The sequence below is a fragment of the Nothobranchius furzeri genome, chromosome 18, assembly GCF_043380555.1.
Source record: "Nothobranchius furzeri strain GRZ-AD chromosome 18, NfurGRZ-RIMD1, whole genome shotgun sequence".
In the NCBI taxonomy this organism is placed as follows: Eukaryota; Metazoa; Chordata; class Actinopteri; order Cyprinodontiformes; family Nothobranchiidae; genus Nothobranchius; species Nothobranchius furzeri.
In genome coordinates, this window is record NC_091758.1 from 34,501,307 (window position 1) to 34,519,291 (window position 17,985).

At 44.2% G+C, this 17,985-nt stretch overlaps 1 protein-coding gene across 6 annotated transcripts in view; it reads left to right on the plus strand.

The window, feature by feature from the left end:
- The first annotated feature begins 377 nt into the window (after window positions 1-377).
- Window positions 378-17,985, plus strand: part of col12a1a (collagen, type XII, alpha 1a) — a 53,452-nt gene continuing 35,844 nt past the window's right edge. For 5 of the 6 annotated variants that reach the window (XM_015970333.3, XM_015970335.3, XM_015970334.3 and 2 more), the window contains exons 1-17: window positions 378-588; window positions 1,561-1,669; window positions 4,794-4,910; window positions 4,994-5,137; window positions 5,584-5,637; window positions 7,018-7,281; window positions 7,370-7,534; window positions 7,781-7,954; window positions 8,072-8,362; window positions 8,451-9,053; window positions 9,521-9,799; window positions 9,879-10,154; window positions 10,244-10,516; window positions 15,264-15,533; window positions 17,058-17,321; window positions 17,422-17,614; window positions 17,696-17,820. In XM_015970333.3, the coding sequence (XP_015825819.3) occupies window positions 1,597-1,669; window positions 4,794-4,910; window positions 4,994-5,137; window positions 5,584-5,637; window positions 7,018-7,281; window positions 7,370-7,534; window positions 7,781-7,954; window positions 8,072-8,362; window positions 8,451-9,053; window positions 9,521-9,799; window positions 9,879-10,154; window positions 10,244-10,516; window positions 15,264-15,533; window positions 17,058-17,321; window positions 17,422-17,614; window positions 17,696-17,820 (3,565 nt within the window). In that variant the 5' untranslated portion in view covers window positions 378-588; window positions 1,561-1,596. The remainder of the gene's footprint in view (window positions 589-1,560; window positions 1,670-4,793; window positions 4,911-4,993; window positions 5,138-5,583; window positions 5,638-7,017; window positions 7,282-7,369; window positions 7,535-7,780; window positions 7,955-8,071; window positions 8,363-8,450; window positions 9,054-9,520; window positions 9,800-9,878; window positions 10,155-10,243; window positions 10,517-15,263; window positions 15,534-17,057; window positions 17,322-17,421; window positions 17,615-17,695; window positions 17,821-17,985) is intronic. The other variant, XM_015970339.3, reaches the window with a different exon arrangement.

The window sequence follows — 17,985 nt, forward strand, 5'->3', positions numbered from 1 at the left end:
CCAGACAGGACACGGTTACAAAAAAATATAAATAAATAAAAATAAAACATTTTTCCCGTTTACGCTCCTGATTAAAACCAAGGGAAAAGTAGCAAATTTCACTTATTCTTGGTGTAATTATAAAGTGATTTTTAAAAATTAATCTTCGTGTTAAATTGTGACTTTTATTTCAGCATTTGGAGACGTTTGGATGAAAATGCGCAAATGAAACACTTCCCTGCTGCTGTCAACCGGTGCGGGACTGCTGAAGTCATTTTGGCATCGGGGACTCATTAAATCGACAGACCAAAGGAATGTGAGGAAAAAAAAAAAAGAAGAGTTTCCAGACTCGGGATGGGTCTTATGGGAGACGCACACCGACTGGGAGGCAGAGCTTTCGCAAAAGGAGCACATATGATGGTAAAATGAGCGCATGGAACTGCCCCCCTTGTTAAGTAGCTGATGGTTGAAGGAATTCTTCCCACTTGGAAAAAGGCTTTCCCCTCTTGGACATCTGCTGGAGGAGCTTCCACAAGGACCCGGCATCAGCTCCTGTTCATCTCCAGAGTGGGCTCCTCACAGTCACTTTTACCCGGAGGGCTTTTATAGGTGAGCACTTTTATTTCTGCTAAATCACTTTGTTGCATTTTAATCATAAAACACATATGTACACACACATACATATTTTTTTTCTAAAATTACAAAAAAAAAACTTTATTCTGAAGCATAAGTCATTGTGGCGATGGGATTACTGCTACTAAATTGATGCAAAAGTCAAATAGACAAAATTAACATTAATATCGCAGCTTTAATTTGTTATTAATGACATTGTAAACCAGTTTCATTGATGAAATAAAAATACAAATGCAGGTAAAAACATGACAAATGAACCAGGGCTCATTAAATGAAAATTTTAGTTATAATAATTATGATTACAGATTTGTGTGTGTGTGTGTGTGTGTGTGTGTGCGCTTGCAGTGTTGCTGCTTGTGCGCCAGGCGGGGTGCTGAGCATGTGGTTGTGCTCTTCACTTCTAAAAATGCCAGTTTAGGAGATTATCTTCTTGTAAATGTTAACCTCTAAAGAAAAGATGATTTCCAACAGACAAGGGTGTGATTTCTAACATTAAAGGGATTGAATGTTGGGGTGCACGTGTGTTTTTGTGCATATCAGATCTCTGGTGGAGGTGTTTGCCGCTGCCCTACAAGGACACCCGCACTCCGTCCCTGCAGGGCTCTAAACCACAGATCAGACGCTGCTGCATGAGCAGGTCTGCACAAAAATGATCAAAGCAACCAGAGAGTAATCAATTTCCAGCCACTGTCTTATGAAACCCAGACAAGCTTGTGTTAATAGTTTTTTTTATCCTTCATTACCAAACACCAGCAGTGTGTCATTCAGTACTAATTACATACCTCAGGGCGAGGGTGTGGACTGGAGGCAACAAGGTGGGGCTCTCATTGTGTAAAGGAGCTTTGATCTTTATGTTTTCATTTAAAAAAAATGAAACTCGTGGATTCATCTCAACCAGTTGTGTTTGTTTCACTTTGACCACAACACGTCTTCTCCCTTCGCCTGCAGACTGATTGATGTGCTGCTGATCCTTCAGAGTGAAACATGAAGATAAGGCTGTCGGCGGTCGCGGCGGCGGCCTTCCTCGCAGCCCTGCTGTCCTCCATAGACGCTCAAGGTAAACGAAACCACCTGGTCTCTCTCTCCTCTTACATAACTGTCTCTTTATCTCCTCCTCTCTCCTCTTTCACCTTTCATCTCCACTGGGAGGGAGGGAGGCGGGAGGCGCGGGGGGCTTCTCAGGAGCAGCTTTAATGTCAGTAAATTTGATCTCTGTCTTCCCCTGATTGTTTTGAATAAAGTCACAAAGTCATGTTGTGTGATTATGTGAGTGATTCATTGATGCTTTAATCTCACCCAAAATCCAGATTTCTTCTGTTTAATCTGTAATTTAGATTTATGAGCAGGTTTTTCATCAGATTAGGTCAATTAAAGTTTGTTTAATGTGTTTCCAGTGTGTTCCTGCTACTTTTAGATTTAGAATAAAATGAGTTTCCCCAAGCTAAATAGGAAAAATGCCAAAATTCTTGGTAATTAAGTTTATTATAATATTGTTAAGGATCTTGTTTGGGTTTAGAGCGGGCTGCAGGGTAAAGTTGATCTTTCATCGTGTCGTTGGAGCTCAAGTTTTCTAAAAGTTGCTTCCAAAGAGTAAAAAAACTTCAACTGTGAGCTCTGAAAGACTCGAATGCTGTGATGTGCTGCAGATATGTTGAACTCATTCATTCATTCAGTCATTTATTTAAAAGCTACTGAAAAAGCGGCATCTGCTTTCCCGCTTAAGTGTAATTTTCTGCCCATACGTGACATTTGTAGTCATACACGATTAACCGTAGTTTGGATGACTTATCGTGACGTCTTATTTCAAACATCTCAGTCCAAATAATTGCATCCGAGGATTTATAGTATGGAAACTTTTTCTGTCTTCCTCCATCCTTTGAGAGTTCCCTTGTCTGCCCTCACATATCTCCACTAACCGAGTGGAAAGATGAAATATGAGAGTAGCGAATGAATCCTCAGACGGCGCAAAGACAAAGAGCCTTTCTGAAGTTTTCTTTTCTTTTTTTTATTTTTTTGCGGCATCCGCAGAATCGCTGAGTTGCAAGACATATGGAAAGTTAATATGCACTAATGTTTAATGTCAGCACATGTTGCGGAATTACTTTGGCATCTGTCCGGCCTCTTTGGGGGGGTCGGTGTTCTGTCCTCCTCCCCTCGGTTGCTACGGTCAGGACTGCTGACTGGATGGAGACGGAGGAAACACAACAGTAGCCAGACTCGGGCCCCCTGGGAGCCAGAGGTGTTCTTTATTAGGAACGGATGGGACCCTCGTTCAAACAACAAGAGCGACCACAGAGTCTAAATAACACACCAGAGGTTGTTATTCCAACAAAACCACATCTTTTTTGTTTTAAACCAGAAGCACATTTGGTCAAACAGGCTGTAACAAATTATGACAACACTCAGACCTTCTCGCCAAGAAGCAACCCGAGTCGAGCAACTGCACTTTAAAGACCTTTCTGAATTTATCTGTCACACACAACTCTTCCTCCTACACATCAAGCACATTCTCTATACCCCCCCACCCCCACGTTTGATGCTGGAGTTGAAGAAATAAGGGTGAACACGGTCCACCGGGGCTCCTTGAGTTGAAATGCCAGGTTGGTGATCCTCCAATCACACTTTTACGTGTTTGGCAGGCTCGTGTTTGTCATTGCCTGTGAACTCCGTGTCCCACACTATGGCCTTCTCCTCATAGTGTATTTTACAATGATATTCTTGCCTGATATGCAAACAAATGACACACAGCTCCAGTGCATGCTCATCTTTCTAATTATTCTAGCAACAAACCACCAAATTAGTCAAGGTAAGGCTAACAAAATCAGCAAATTAGATGGAAAAGCAAGATTTCTACACTGTAAAAATGAAATGTTGGCTTTACTAAACCAAATGATGCCAACTGGTTCTGCGTAACCGAGTTGCATAAATGCAAAGAGATGTATTCATTATCATTTTAAAAGTAAATGTGTATTACTCTTTACCTTGACGCAGCTAGCTTTAGTGGACGTGGTTGACATAACTTGTTTAAGTAAATTCAACATTTATTTCTTAGGCTGATTAAATTAAATGCAATTTTAACACCAGCATGCAACACATACGCTCCTTTTTGATTTAGAGTTAAAATGCAAGCCAACTGTAAATATTTGTCCCTTTTATGTCGGCCATTTTTATAATGCATGCAAATTCACATTCACCCCTCCCCCCCCCCCAAAAAAAAACGAATATCATTATAAAATACGTTTGTCATCTCTGTCTGTGTGGCCCCAGCTGTACATGGAAAACTCCTCATTTGTCCAGTCGATCAAAGTTGTTGAGATAAACAACTTTCTCATGTACATGATGCATGACGCTGCCGGCCGATTTGGCCCGATTCGAAGACGCGTCCCGCTGCTGTGGACGTTTTTGTTCTATTTGTTGTATTCATCTACACCTTTTTCTCTGTTATCACACCTTTTTTTATTTGATTTCATTTGACTCTAAAGACGTTCTTTCATGCCTTCTCACGCATTTTGCTGCCAAAGAAAAAGTACACAAGAGTCTCCAGCGACGACTTGTGTGTTCTTTTTAAAGGTTTGCAATGGATGTGTGCCACTCACTCGTGTTAAAGAAACTTTTTTTGTGTCTGAAATATGTTTATATACAAAGTATATACAACATATGGTGTTCAGTTTTGACAAGATTAACTCGTCACTTTATGGCAATCTTGATTCCATTGTATAATCGGTAACTTGTCTTTTGTTTTTTATCCTAAACTCAGCTCAATCATAAGATAGTATGTGGTCGAGGCATGCAATGTAATGAATGCACTTAGCATGTGTTGTGTGGTTCACTCACTTTGGTAGAGTCTGTGTGAAGTTGTGCACACTGCCAGTGCTTGAGTTGCACGCCCTCCCCCCACCCAGTTGGGCAACTCAAACAAGTGCCATTTTCTGTCCAGGAAAAAAAAAAGAAAGAAAAATGGCTACTCTCACTCTCTTTTAATGTCGTCACTGTCGTAAATGGATGTGGACTGTATGTGCCTGCACCCCAACAACGAACAAGCGCACTTCAGCCGTGAAGTGTTTGTAGTTGGGATTGATGTGAATGCTTGAACAAACGCCTGACGCCCGTTTGATCAGAAACACTTTGATACACGTCTGTCTCCCATGTCGGAGTTTAACTTGATTTCCTCTCATTTGCAGTGGAGCCCCCCTCAGATTTGAAATTTAAAATTCTAAACGAGAACACGGTGGACATGTCGTGGATAAGACCCTCGTCGACGATAGAGGGCTTCAGAATACAAGTTGTATCAGACGCAGGTAAGAGTGAAGCCCGGCGTCGCTTTGGTACGACCGGACGAGCAACTCTCTAACGTTGCACCTGCAAATGCTCCTCCTCCTAGATGAACCGGCCAGAGATTTCACCCTCGGTGCAGACACAACCACAACCTTCATCACCAGTCTGACCCCTGACTTGGACTATACCGTGTCGATAAGCTCCTTTTACGGTTCAGAGGAGAGCATCCCTATCTACGGACAACTGACAAGTACGTAATCTCTTCTATGTACATTTTCCCTCTGAAGAGCCAGACATCGTAATCCTTTAAAGTGGTCTCAATCAGTTCTCAAGGACTTAGAAACCCTTAAAACATTTTAGCTGTCCATTTGGAGCTTCAGGTTTATCATAGCCTACAAATCAGACATAGAGCATTAAAATTAAAAGCCTTTTTTTCCCCACCCAAATTCATGGAAAGAGTGAAGTTATGCAGTTTCCACTTAGCCACTGAGAAATGTTGGAAAGTGATGAGAAATAACATCTGTTTACCGTCTCGGGTTGTTCTCTTTTCATAGCTTATGAATGCGGTTTTGATCCTGCGGACTGGCTTTTATGATGTGTTGATTTTCTAGACTTTCTCTCTCTCTCTGTGAAAAACTTGTACAGCACATTGAAGGTTTTAGCGAGGCAACTCACCAAGTTCTTCTTTTGTTTCAGTTCAGTCGAGTAACACCAGTGGACGAGTCAGGAGGCCGCAGTCAGATGCAATCAGTGAGTATGTTTACTGTGGTATCTACCAAAGAGACTGGACAGAAACAGGCTTTCCAAATCTTCAGATCTATTTTTTTAATTGTCACTGCGATGTTCTGTTTGTGGCAGAGCGGCCACCAGGCCAACGGGGTTAGGTTCGGGTAAAGGGACATAAACATTTTGAAGCTCAATATTGTGTTGCATACAATGGAATAAAAATTGTTTATAATTGTTTAAAGATTTTAGTCGTCGTCTTCCTCTGCTTATCCGGGTCCGGGTCGCGGGGGCAGCATCCCAACTAGGGAGCTCCAGACCGTCCTCTCCCCAGCCACCTCCACCAGTTCCTCTGGCAGGACCCCAAGGCGTTCCCGGACCAGGTTGGAGATGTAAGCTCTCCAACGTGTCCTGGGTCGACCCGGGGGCCTCCTGCCGGCAGGACATGCCCGAAACACCTCCCCAGGGAGGCGTCCAGGAGGCATCCTGACCAGATGCCCAAGCCACCTCAACTGACTCCTTTCGATCCGGAGGAGCAGCGGTTCTACTCCGAGTCCCTCCCGAATGTCCGAGCTCCTCACCCTATCTCTAAGGCTGAGCCCGGCCACCCTACGGAGGAAACTCATTTCGGCCGCTTGTATCCGCAATCTCGTTCTTTCGGTCATTACCCAAAGCTCATGACCATAGGTGAGGATTGGGACGTAGATCGACCGGTAAATCGAGAGCCTGGCTTTCTGGCTCAGCTCCCTCTTCACCACGACAGATCGGCTCAGCGTTCGCATCACTGCAGACGCCGAACCAATCCACCTGTCGATCTCGCGATCCCTCCTTCCCTCACTTTTTTTTAGTTAGATAAATAATCAATATATGAATATATTTTTATATCTAGATTTTAGTTGTACTAGAAAAAAGGATTCAAATTTTATTCAACGAGACCAGGAGGTTTTCAGATTAAAGTGCATCCCTGTAGACCCTGCCAGTTTTCTTTCAATAGACGTCTTAAACGTTCCAGGAAATTACATTTTTGATTTAAATCCCAGCAGATTAGGGTCAGAAAAGTTGAACCTCAGCTGAAGGTTTAGTCTGCAAAGCCACATTTCAGCCTCCGTCTGCTGGAATAACTACAGCAGCCCGACCATCATCGCATTTTCCCTTTGACGCCTGATTTAGTCCAACAAGCTGTCAGAGATTAGATTTTTATTTAGACTTAAAGAAATTAGTCAGTGTTGTAGAAAAATAGGCAATATTTTATTTTATTATATTTTTACCATTTTTGACTTACTTGAAACAGAAAAAATGTGTGCATCTTTCTTCACATCCATCAGTAACCAGTACAGTAGATGTTTTTAATCCGGATTAATCAAAAAGCTTTAATGAAATATTGTTTCTCTACCTGTTTTTTGACAGAGTGCTCCGTCAGTGCAATAGCAGATTTAGTTTTTCTGGTGGACGGCTCTTGGAGTGTGGGCAGAGAAAACTTCAAACACATTCGTAGCTTCATTGCTGCCCTAGCGGGGGCCTTTGACATCGGAGAGGACAAGACCCGAGTGGCTGTGGTTCAGTACAGCACTGATACTCGCACAGAGTTCCCCCTCACCAGATACACAAGAAGAGGAGACCTGCTTCAGGCTATAAACTCCCTACCATACAAAGGAGGCAACACTATGACTGGTAGGGTGCTCATCAGCAGGGTTTATGTTCATTGGTGCAAGAGAGTGAAACATTAAAAAAAATCCATGTATACCTTTCATTTTTAAAGGCGACGCCATTGATTATCTGATCAAAAACATCTTCACTGAAGCTGCTGGATCAAGGAAAGGTTTTCCAAAGGTAGCCATGATCATCACTGACGGAAAATCCCAGGACGCAGTGCAGGAGCATGCTGAAAGGCTTCGGAACATAGGAGTGGAAATTTTCGTCCTCGGTATGTTTTATTATTCAGTGTTTTGCTAAACTGTGCTCCCCCCACGCAACTGTCTGCCTGTTCTTGGAAACCGTTTGATTTTCCATCGGTTGTTCATCATAAGAGTTTACTCAGAAGAAATAAAAAAGGAAAATAGTGTCGTTTTTCATCTGACTTGAGTAATATTCCAACAAGATGTGTGACATCTGCAAAGTGGGTTGGAGGAACACACGAGTTACTGGTGCTGTCGTACATTTTTCCATGTAGGTATCAAAGGAGCAGATGAGGATGAGCTCAGGGAAATCGCCTCCACACCTCACAACAAACACGTGTACAACGTGCCCAACTTTGACCTGATCCAGGACGTCCAGAGAAGGATCATCACTGAAGTTTGTTCTGGCGTTGATGATCAGCTCAGCTCTCTGGTTAGTGGGGAAGAAAGTAAGTCCCACCACATTTGAACAATGAGGGTTCTATACTATCTGTTCTGGACTACAATGGTGAAGTACTTTTTACTTTCCAACAAACCCTTTTTATGTTTTGTGTGTTTTTCTCCAGTGGTGGAGCCTGCGTCTAACCTGCAAGTTACAGAAATCGCATCAAAATCAATGAGGGTGACTTGGTCCGCATCCCCAGGAGAAATTACAGGCTACAAGATCACCCTCAATCCCATGGTACCTGGAATGAAGCGTCAAGAGCTGTACACTGGACCTACACAGACATCCATCAATGTTCGTGACCTTTCCCCTGAGACAGAGTATGAAATCAGTTTGTTCGCCCTCAAAGGTCTGACACCAAGTGAACCCATCCTGGATCTGGCAAAGACCCAACCTGTCAAGGTGCTAACAGGTAAGCGTAGTCTACGATTGTTTAAACACACTCATGTATTGTTGTTAAACCTTGAGGTAATCTTTGATTTCCTCTCTTTTTTTTCCAGAGTGCTCTTTGGGAGTGGATGTGCAAGCTGATGTGGTCCTACTGGTTGATGGCTCCTACAGTATTGGATTAAACAATTTTGCCAAAGTCCGTGCCTTTCTGGAGGTCCTGGTAAATTCCTTTGACATTGGACCAAACAAAATCCAAATCAGCTTGGTCCAGTACAGCCGTGATCCCCACACTGAGTTCGCCCTAAACACTCACCATGACATCAACGCCGTGGTCAAGGCTGTCCGTACCTTCCCCTACCGAGGTGGTTCCACTAATACTGGCAAGGCCATGACCTATGTGAGGGAGAGGATCTTCGTCACAGCCCGGGGAGCTAGAGAGAACATTCCTCGCGTCATGGTTCTGATTACAGACGGAAAGTCATCGGACTCATTTAAGGATGCTGCCACCAAGCTGAGGAATATTGATGTGGAGATCTTTGCCGTTGGTGTGAAGGATGCAGTGAGGTCAGAGTTGGAGGCTATTGCTAACCCGCCGGCAGACAATCACGTTTTTGAGGTGGAGGACTTTGATGCCTTCCAGAGGATTTCCAAGGAGCTGACTCAGTCCATCTGCCTGAGGATTGAACAGGAGCTGCTAAAGATCAAAATGAGAAGTAAGTAGAAGAAAACACGAGGTGATGTCAGGAAAACTTCAAACAAGGCAAAATTATGTTCACTCAACGTGACACTGTTGCGGTTGCAAGTTGGAAAAACTCAGAGATTTGCTCATCATCGTGCTCAACGACCGGGCCGATTTTATCAGCAATACCTGCTAAAGATCAAACGTTTGTGTACGAATGATTTATGAAAAAACATCGAAAGAAAGGCTGAAATATATTTAATGACGTGTGATTTGGGGAGGACAAGGGTGACATGCTCCTCCTTCTCCTGAGGTAGTTGGGATCCATTCGTGATTTCTGCTTATTTGTGCTGAAATGGGGTAGAACGTTATGTTCATGTTAATGAGGTCTAGTGACCAGATATTCTAAATGATTGTTTAAAATTTAGATCTTTAACCCCTCCAACACCACTCAACCCCCCCCCCCCCCGACTCAAATTCTTACAAATTCTTCTTTTGCAGGTCTTCTTCCACCCAGAGACTTGAGGTTCTCCGAGGTTACCTCCAGAAGCTTCCGTGCAACATGGAAGGCTCCCGAGGCAGACGTTTTGTCTTACCTAGTGCGTTTCCGCAAGGCTGAAGATATCCTAGGCGACTATGTTTCTCTGATAGTGCCTGGTGATACCACCACGTCCATTCTTCCCCACCTTTATCCCCTCACCACCTATGAAGTCAACGTCTTTTCTCAGTATGATAAAGGAGACAGTTTCCCTTTGACTGGAAACGAAACCACCCTAGAAGGTAAAATATTTGCTCAGATTTGCAATAAAACTTTTGAATCGAGAAAAGAGTCGGCATTAATGATCTGATTTCCTGTCAGAGCAAGGAACTGTGCGGAATCTACGTGTCACAGAGGAGTCGACCAACAGTTTCAGGGTGTCCTGGCAGGCTGCTCCCGGCCCGGTGATCAGATACCGCCTGACCTATGTTCCAGTCAGCGGCACAGGAGAAATACTGGAAGCTCAAACCCTTGGCCCAGAAACTACCATAGTTCTCCAAGAGCTGTTCCCAATCACCACCTACCGTGTGTCTGTGTCTGCTGAGTACTCAACTGGCATCGGTGACGAAATGCAAGTTGATGGAACCACCAAGGAAGGTGAGTTGGGAAATTTGTTTTAGAGAGGAAGACTTGTAAACCTGTGGTTGTCCAAATTAGTTTTCTCATCCAGCGTTGTCTTCTTTCAGTCCGTGGTTCTCCTCGTGACCTTCGTGTTTCTGATGAGACAATATCTACAATGAAACTGGCGTGGCAGGCCGCTCCGGGGAACGTCGTCCAGTACCGCATTGCCTACAAACCTGCAGAGGGAGGTGAGAGGAAGGAGATTTCTGTCAAAGGAGACACCACCCAGGCTGTGCTGAAGAACCTCCAGCCAGCTACTGAGTATGAGCTGTTTGTTACGGCACGCTACTCTACTGGCATGGGCGATCCCCTACTGGGCACTGGAACCACCTTAGAAGGTAAGACATCAAACAATGTGACACCTCCACAGCCTGGTACCGTTGTTTTGATTGTCGATGCGCTGTTTTGCTTTGCACCCTTGGGGTTTGTACCACTGTGGAGATAAACGTATTACCGTGTCCGGCTTCGTTTCCAGAAAACCTCAGCCATTTACATATGGTAATTTAGGGAAATCTCTCTTTTAGCATTTCCAGATTTCCAAGCCCTGGCTTGGGTTAGGATTATCCCACATTGTTAGACGTTGCCAGACTGCATCATCTGGTATTCCTCATCAGAATACTAGATTATAATTTAGGGAGTTGCAGTTTTAATTTGCAAGTTTGGTTAATTATCAGGGATGTGGTTTGTGAAGAGAAGACAGGACGTGGCACGTGATGCAAGTCCTTTGGCGCAGATGGGTTGGGGAAGCTTTGCCGCCCATGAAGATGGAAATAAGTGTAGAATTCTTGTAAACTTTTAAAACATAAGGAACCGCTTGGAGACTACCTCAGTTTGGTAATAACTTTATATCATGGCTTGCATGGGATGTAAGATTTAAAGCTTCACAGTCGGTGAGATGACATATCGATGGCTTAGTCATCAACCCAGACACAACTTTGCTTTTGCTGTAAATAATTGCTGCTGATTGCTTGCCTTCAGTCGAACACGTCTGACTAAACTCAGCCGTCAGCAGCTGTAGGCCAGCTGTGGGGTTGTGTTGCAAGGATCCCAACAAAAGATGGCCTGGTCTTCTGTTCATCTCACACAGAGCAGGAAGATTGTTGTGGTGTCTCACCACAGGAAAGGAAGTCAGAGAAAGCGAGCTAAGGCGGGGCGAGGTTGGGAAGGGTCAAGAACAAAGAAACTTTGTCTAACAAGGATGAAAATCCCAGTTTGTCAGCTTCAGCTTCAAAATCTGAAGAGCGTACTGTTTAAATAAAGGACTCAGCTAGGGTAATCTGGGGTAGATGTTGGTTTCTGAATTTGGTTACAAAATAAAATCATTTGCTTTGGATAAAGATGGATGACATGCTTATGGTAAGGTAGAGTGGATTACTGTTTTGGCCAAACTCTTCAGGAAAGGGCAGAGAGGAAATTAGGATTGCCTGGATTCAATTATGTGTTCCTTCTTTGGGTGCTTGAAGATCACACCGACTTTGCAAAAATAGGAAAGAAGTTGGAACTTATTCCATTTATCTTTGTCTGTGCCAGCACGAAAACAGAGCGGTGGCTGTCTTTAATTATGCCCAAGGTTTGCATGAGCTAAGCTGGATTCTCATCTGGATGCATTTCAGCGCCATAAACTCGGGTTAGTAGGATTTATTAAAGCGAGTTTTAGTATTTATTGTTCACGATGATTCAGGAAACAATTAATGCAAATCTTTGCCTTTGCAAGAGCCTTGTTTGGATTACAGAATAGACTTCCGAAGGTCAAATCCGTGCTGTCGTCAGTCACACACCCACTCAGGAAAAGCCTCAGTGACAAAGCACATTTCAGAAGCTGTGAAACGGTCTAGCCACAACAATAATCTAACTGTGTTTAATGCCATTCATCACAACTTTCCCACTCTGTGAAGTCAGTGTGGGCAAAAAAAAAAAAAAAAAAAAAAAAAAACTGGAAGAGAGTGACTTCTGCACAAAGAGCTCCCTATGTGGCTTGCTCGAGGTGCAAGCCAGCACAAAAGCCTCGGGCTGGACAGAAACCTCCTGAACTGACTCATTCAGAGCACAAAAGGTGCCACGAAGCGTCCTGAGTCGAACCAGGATATTATACACAAACACGGTCAAATTATTTACTTAAGAACAGGGAGTTTTAGTCAGCATGTGGAAGATGTTACCTAAGATTACCTGGAAGGATGGGTGAGCTGTCTGTCTTGTCTCAAGGAAAACTGTCTGCACATCTTCCTTGAGGGTGGAGCAAGAGACAGGCAGAGGCAGAGGCAAGTGGATGAGTGGAAAATAAAATAAAATAAAAACGGCACTTCAAGATGTGAAGTACAATGCCTCGGGCTGTCTCGGTGAATCAAAAGAGGTCATATGTTCCGCAGTCAAAGCTGGAAAATTGTAGCCACTTTGCAAAGTGATTAACTGCTTGCATGGTACCTGGAACATTTTCAGATTCGGGTTACTGGCTCTAATTTGCAGTAGAGCACATCACCAGGTTAATTCACAACATCTTTCTTTGATTTCCTCCTAAACTGATACCTCCGGCACATTTTTAGACCCTGTCTGTGGCCTTGTCATGCGAGTTTTCTCCACCTTTGCAAAGATCCTGTGAGGTGGAGCCAGGAACAGTCAGTCTTGGCTGACAGAACCTGAAGACTTCACCTTTTTGGTGCATGAGCACCCATAACCTTTCCAAGAGAAATAAAATGAGAATAGTTAGAATTTGGGCACTGGTGCTAAGATGTATTTTTTTTTTCCTGGAGTCATTTTAAAGCGGTCTAAAGCCGGGCGTACACTGTGCGACTTTTTCACTTGCAGCGTTCAGCTTCAGCTCAAACTGTACGACTTCCTCGCAGAGCAGATCTCACGAGTCATGTGCTCACACTGCACGACCCAGTTCTCGCATGCGACCTGACCGCTCACACTCTACGTCTGGTAGCAACACGTCGGCCCTAAAAATATGCTAAAAATAGCAGTTTTTACTCAACACGTCAGACTTTTTTTGTCTTGTCTTGCCTGTTGTCCTTCGGGAGTGCTGCAGGAGGACACACAGGGATTTATGGGGGTTGGATGAGGAAAACGAAATAAAGAAAGTAAATCTGTGTTTTGTGATCAGTTTAATTTGACATGAACACGACAAACACGCTTTCTTGACAATCTTTGTGAGTAAAAAAACGTGTAGAAACAAAAACGAACAACGTGTGTTATTAGGGAAATAGCGAGCGGCGTTGATGCAGGATTGCGCATGCGCCGTGAGCGGTTCTGATACATTTTGGGTCGCAGCTGCTCGCAGCGTCGCTTCAACAGTGCGATACCCTCACGAGGGATGAGCAAAATTTTAAACACGCCAGAAGTCCGTGCGACCTCACGACTGCTGATCGGCAGCTGGTCACGTGGTGTTAATCGCCTCTCGTAACCCCCTGTACACTACACGACCGCTTGGCGCAAAACTCGCCCCGATGTCGTGGATTCTCGCACGACTGGAAAATCGGCTCAAAAAAGTGAAAAAGTCGCACAGCGTACGCCCGGCTTAAGAAAGCATTTAGCCTAATCACTGAAAAATTTCTACCTTTGTCCAAATTGATTACGACATATAAAAGACACATAATCCAATCTTTTAAGACAAAAGGGCATTGCTGCAGCAGGGTGAAGTTTAACGTCTCTTTTCCTTGATTCTCATTTAGTTGACATATTTCTGGCTGCAGATGTGAAAGTTATGCAATCCCAGCAGAAGATGATATCTAGTCATGTCATATGTGGTTTTGCTTTAGACATCAATGTGAATTGTGCAAGCTGCTGTTGTTTCAGATCTTCATTAAAAGCCCTTTGCCTTCAAACGGATGATGGAGTATGGTCTGCTAAATGGAAGTGGCTGTAATCCTTTCTCTGTGATAATTATGGCTGTAAATTACCAAGCAACACGCGAACACGCTTCTTTCAAAAAAAGTGACAAAAGATTTGCTGCTTGGCTCCAAACTGCAGCAGCGCTTGCGTGCCATGTGTTTGCGTGCTTTGCCTTTCCCTTTTAAACCGTCTGCAGAAGTCATTACCTTGTGATCTCCTGGCCTCACGGTTCGCTCGCAGCCGGAAAAGTCAGTCAAGTTCATGCGCCTCATTCCGCCTTGCAACGATAAATCTTCTAATGCGATGATCTGGATATTTGTAAGCGGCCCACGCTGTTTTCATGGTTCTCCAAAATCTGGAACTCTTCATTAGTTTGTGGCTGAAGAAGCATCCTTTGCTCTTCAGATCGGTTTCCACGTGCAACTGAGAGGGAGAGGGTGGGTAGTGACAGTCTAGTGTGATTTTTGCTTAAATGTGTGTTTCATTCACGGTACATTTGAGTTACAGATCATTCTTTATGTTGTGTTATTTATAACAAAGTGCTTTTGTTGGGTTTGACAAATGAGATTTAGAGTTGGACCACCCTGCTTCAAGGTTCTGCTGGGCCTGTGATTATATTCTCATCAGCGGCCGGCGTCTTGGGTTGGGTGCTAGAGTGTGGGCATCCTCGTGTGACAGATCTGGCACTATCCAGACCAGAGAGCCTACCTCAACATTGGGTATACCTCTCAGCCAAGCATCTGCTGGCTGTCCATCATGAAACACATCCATTAAATTCCCTCCGCAGCGCTTCCGACTATTTCTTCTGTCACGATAATCCCCCAGGAGAAATGAGTAGAAAAACAAGGGGGCACGCTCGGCATCTGCAACTGTAGAAAACACACTTTGTGGGTCTGGTTTCCTCCGCTTCAATGGAAAGTTCAAGTTGAGCCGGGAGAGGAAATGTGATTTGCGATGGTTTTTGCAGAAGTTTTTCCAAAGGGCTTCCAGAAAATCCCGTTGCCCAGACGGACAGAGAGATCCTGAGGGGTTAAAGTGGAGACAGATGAGTGAGGGTTGGTGGTTTATTGCTAGAGTGGCTCCTTGTGTTGATTCCTTTAAATCTCCACACAGCTGCTCTAGAAATCAGCACCAGTTTGACAAAACAATCTCTGAACTAAAAGTTGGTACAAGCCCATCTATCTCACACCAGTTGTTTTACACTGACCTGAATCAAAGTACCCTTTTCTCATTCTGTTGGTTTCGTTCTGCCCACAGAACTCGGCTCGCCCAGGGACCTGGTCACCAAAGATGTCACCGACACCAGTTTCGGAGTGTCCTGGGTCGCTGCGCCTGGGAACGTCCGACAGTACCGGATCACGTGGAAGTCTATGTTCAGCGATGAGGCCGGGGAAAAAACTATCCGAGGGGACACCACGGCCACCGTTTTAAATGGCTTAACCCCAGAGACGCGCTATCAGGTGTCTGTGTTTGCAATCTATGGCCACGGAGAGGGTCAGCCATTGGATGGAGAAGAAACTACAGACAGTAAGTTTATTTTTTCTCTTCTGGCCAATGTTTTAGGTGCAAACATTGCACAAGGCATTAACGCCTCTTACTGTATATAAATGGATCACTTATCCTTAGCCTTACTAATCAATAAAATTAGCATTGGGCTGCCATTTGTATAGCGCCCAGCGTTCAACTTTGTGGCTTCAGTATCTTGGCCAAGGACACTTCGGCACATGGCCTGCAAGGCCTGGGGATGGATTAGAGGACAACCACCTTCCCCACTCAGCGACTGCTAACCTGACAAAAAAAGAGTTCTGCACTCGTTTTTTTTCAACAAATTAGCTTTGGTCGCTAATATAAATGAAGGCCTAGCATCTACTAGCTGTGAGGTGTGCTCTGCTGTCTCCTGGCTGCAAAACCAACACAGCCTTCCATGATCGCGAGCCAAGGTGGGCGAGGCCACGACCGTGATGTGGGAGAGACTGGCTTTTTTCTGATCTGACCCTTTCTCCACCTATTTCCTCCATGCAGCCAATGCAGGCGACAGGTGTTTAAGACCATTTTCTTGTGCAACCCCAAGTGACAGATCAAATTAAAAACAGAACAATTATTAAGGGTTCTCAGTGAACTAACTTGTTAAAGTTTCACAACGAAGTAAAAATCTTTGATTTTCCACCACACGTCCAGTTTCAACTTTTCTTTTTGGATTTGATCAAAGCTTCTCCTGATTCTGCCTTTTCACATCTTAACGATCGTGCAATGGTGCTGCAAATAAAACGTAGCGGTGATGTAATTTCCGAGACACCTGCACAGTCGTCATAGGAGACGTCCGACAGAAACTGGCCGCCCTCCTTGTTAGACTATACTCGCGCTTTGATGGGAAAAGCCCGTTGGATGGAAACTTGAACCATTTGGGAGGGATTTATCCACCAGTTAGTCGAATGGAATGTTCTCCCATAAAACTATTTCCATCCAACGGCACAGTTTATTGATTCTGGCCAGCTGAGGTGGCACATACATCAAATACATCCAGATTTTCAACTTAAATGATCACATTCTGCACTCCTATCATTGCCTTCTCTTTTGGAGCTCCACATAAATCAAAGGTCTCGTTGGGTCGAACTTGGACGTGTTGCTTTTTTCCATGAATAAAAGCGCGCCATCTGAATGCTTTCCCCAGCTTTCTGAAACCTTTGACTGTTCACATTATTGTTACAAAAAATCAGTTTAACAAACACAAGATAAAAAAAAAAGAACCAAAGATTTGAGCTTTTCTTTCAAATCCATCCAGTAACCGTGATCAGTTGTGTAAATTTGGGCCTTTTTGATGTACATTTCTGGAAATATTTGAGTAGGTTTATATTTGCACGCATATGGAAACCAAACTTTAGGCGTCCAAGCCTGTTACTGTTTAGGTTACTTAAAGCAGGAAATCCATGCTGCTTATGGCTCTGAAGGAATATTGGGTGGTTACGAGTGGATTCATCACAGATTCCCATTTGAAAAGCATAAAAAATCTCAGCCACTCATCATCACTCCCCTTTGATGTTGTTTTTGCAGTTTCAGCTGCAAACAGAGCCATTGTTGTGTCCGACGAGACGGAGAAGAGCATGAAGGTGACGTGGCAGCCGGCACCTGGAAACGTAGTCAACTACCGAGTCACTTACAAACCGCCAGGAGGACGGCAGCTGGCAGCTAAAGCCCCCGGTGGGACCACCTCCCTTGTGCTGAGACGCCTAACTCCCCTCACTACCTACGAGATCACCGTTGTGCCAGTTTATCGCTCTGGAGAAGGCAAAGCGAGGGAAGGAGAAGGAACCACTTGTACGTTGGTCCCAATTCAACTACATCCTGGTTACAAGAAGCAGGAAACACCAATTTATTTGAAAGTTTTTCTTGATTGTACATTTGTTTTCCTCTCCAGTGTCTCCCTTCAAGGGCCCAAGGAATCTCCAGACTTCAGAGCCCACTAAGACCAGTTTTAGAGTAACCTGGGACCCGGCACCCGGCGACGTTAAAGGCTATAAAGTCACTTTTCATCCAGCTGAGGATGATATCGACCTGAAAGAACTCCTGGTCAGTCCGTACGACAACACTGTGGTTCTGGAGGAGCTCAGGTGTGTCTTCAAGCTGGTTTCTCGTTTTAGCAACTGTTCAGTTTACTATAGAAATAAAATGATGTATATTTTGGTCCACAGAGCTGGTACCAAATACACAGTGAGTGTGTTTGGTATGTTTGAGGGAGGAGAGAGTATGCCGCTGGCTGGAGAGGAGAACACCACATACTCGGATGATCCTGATCCTCTAGCTTTCCCTGAACCAAGTAAAGTTCAAGGCTTTTTCTGGCTTAAAACGCACTCAAATGTGATTTAAGCTGCATTGTTTTAATTACAAAACCAAAGAACACGTTGGAAGTTCCAACAAGCAGAGCTCCTCTGTTGTTTTTCGTCTGCCATCGCCTTTAAAGCGTCGTCTCCAGCTTGTCATG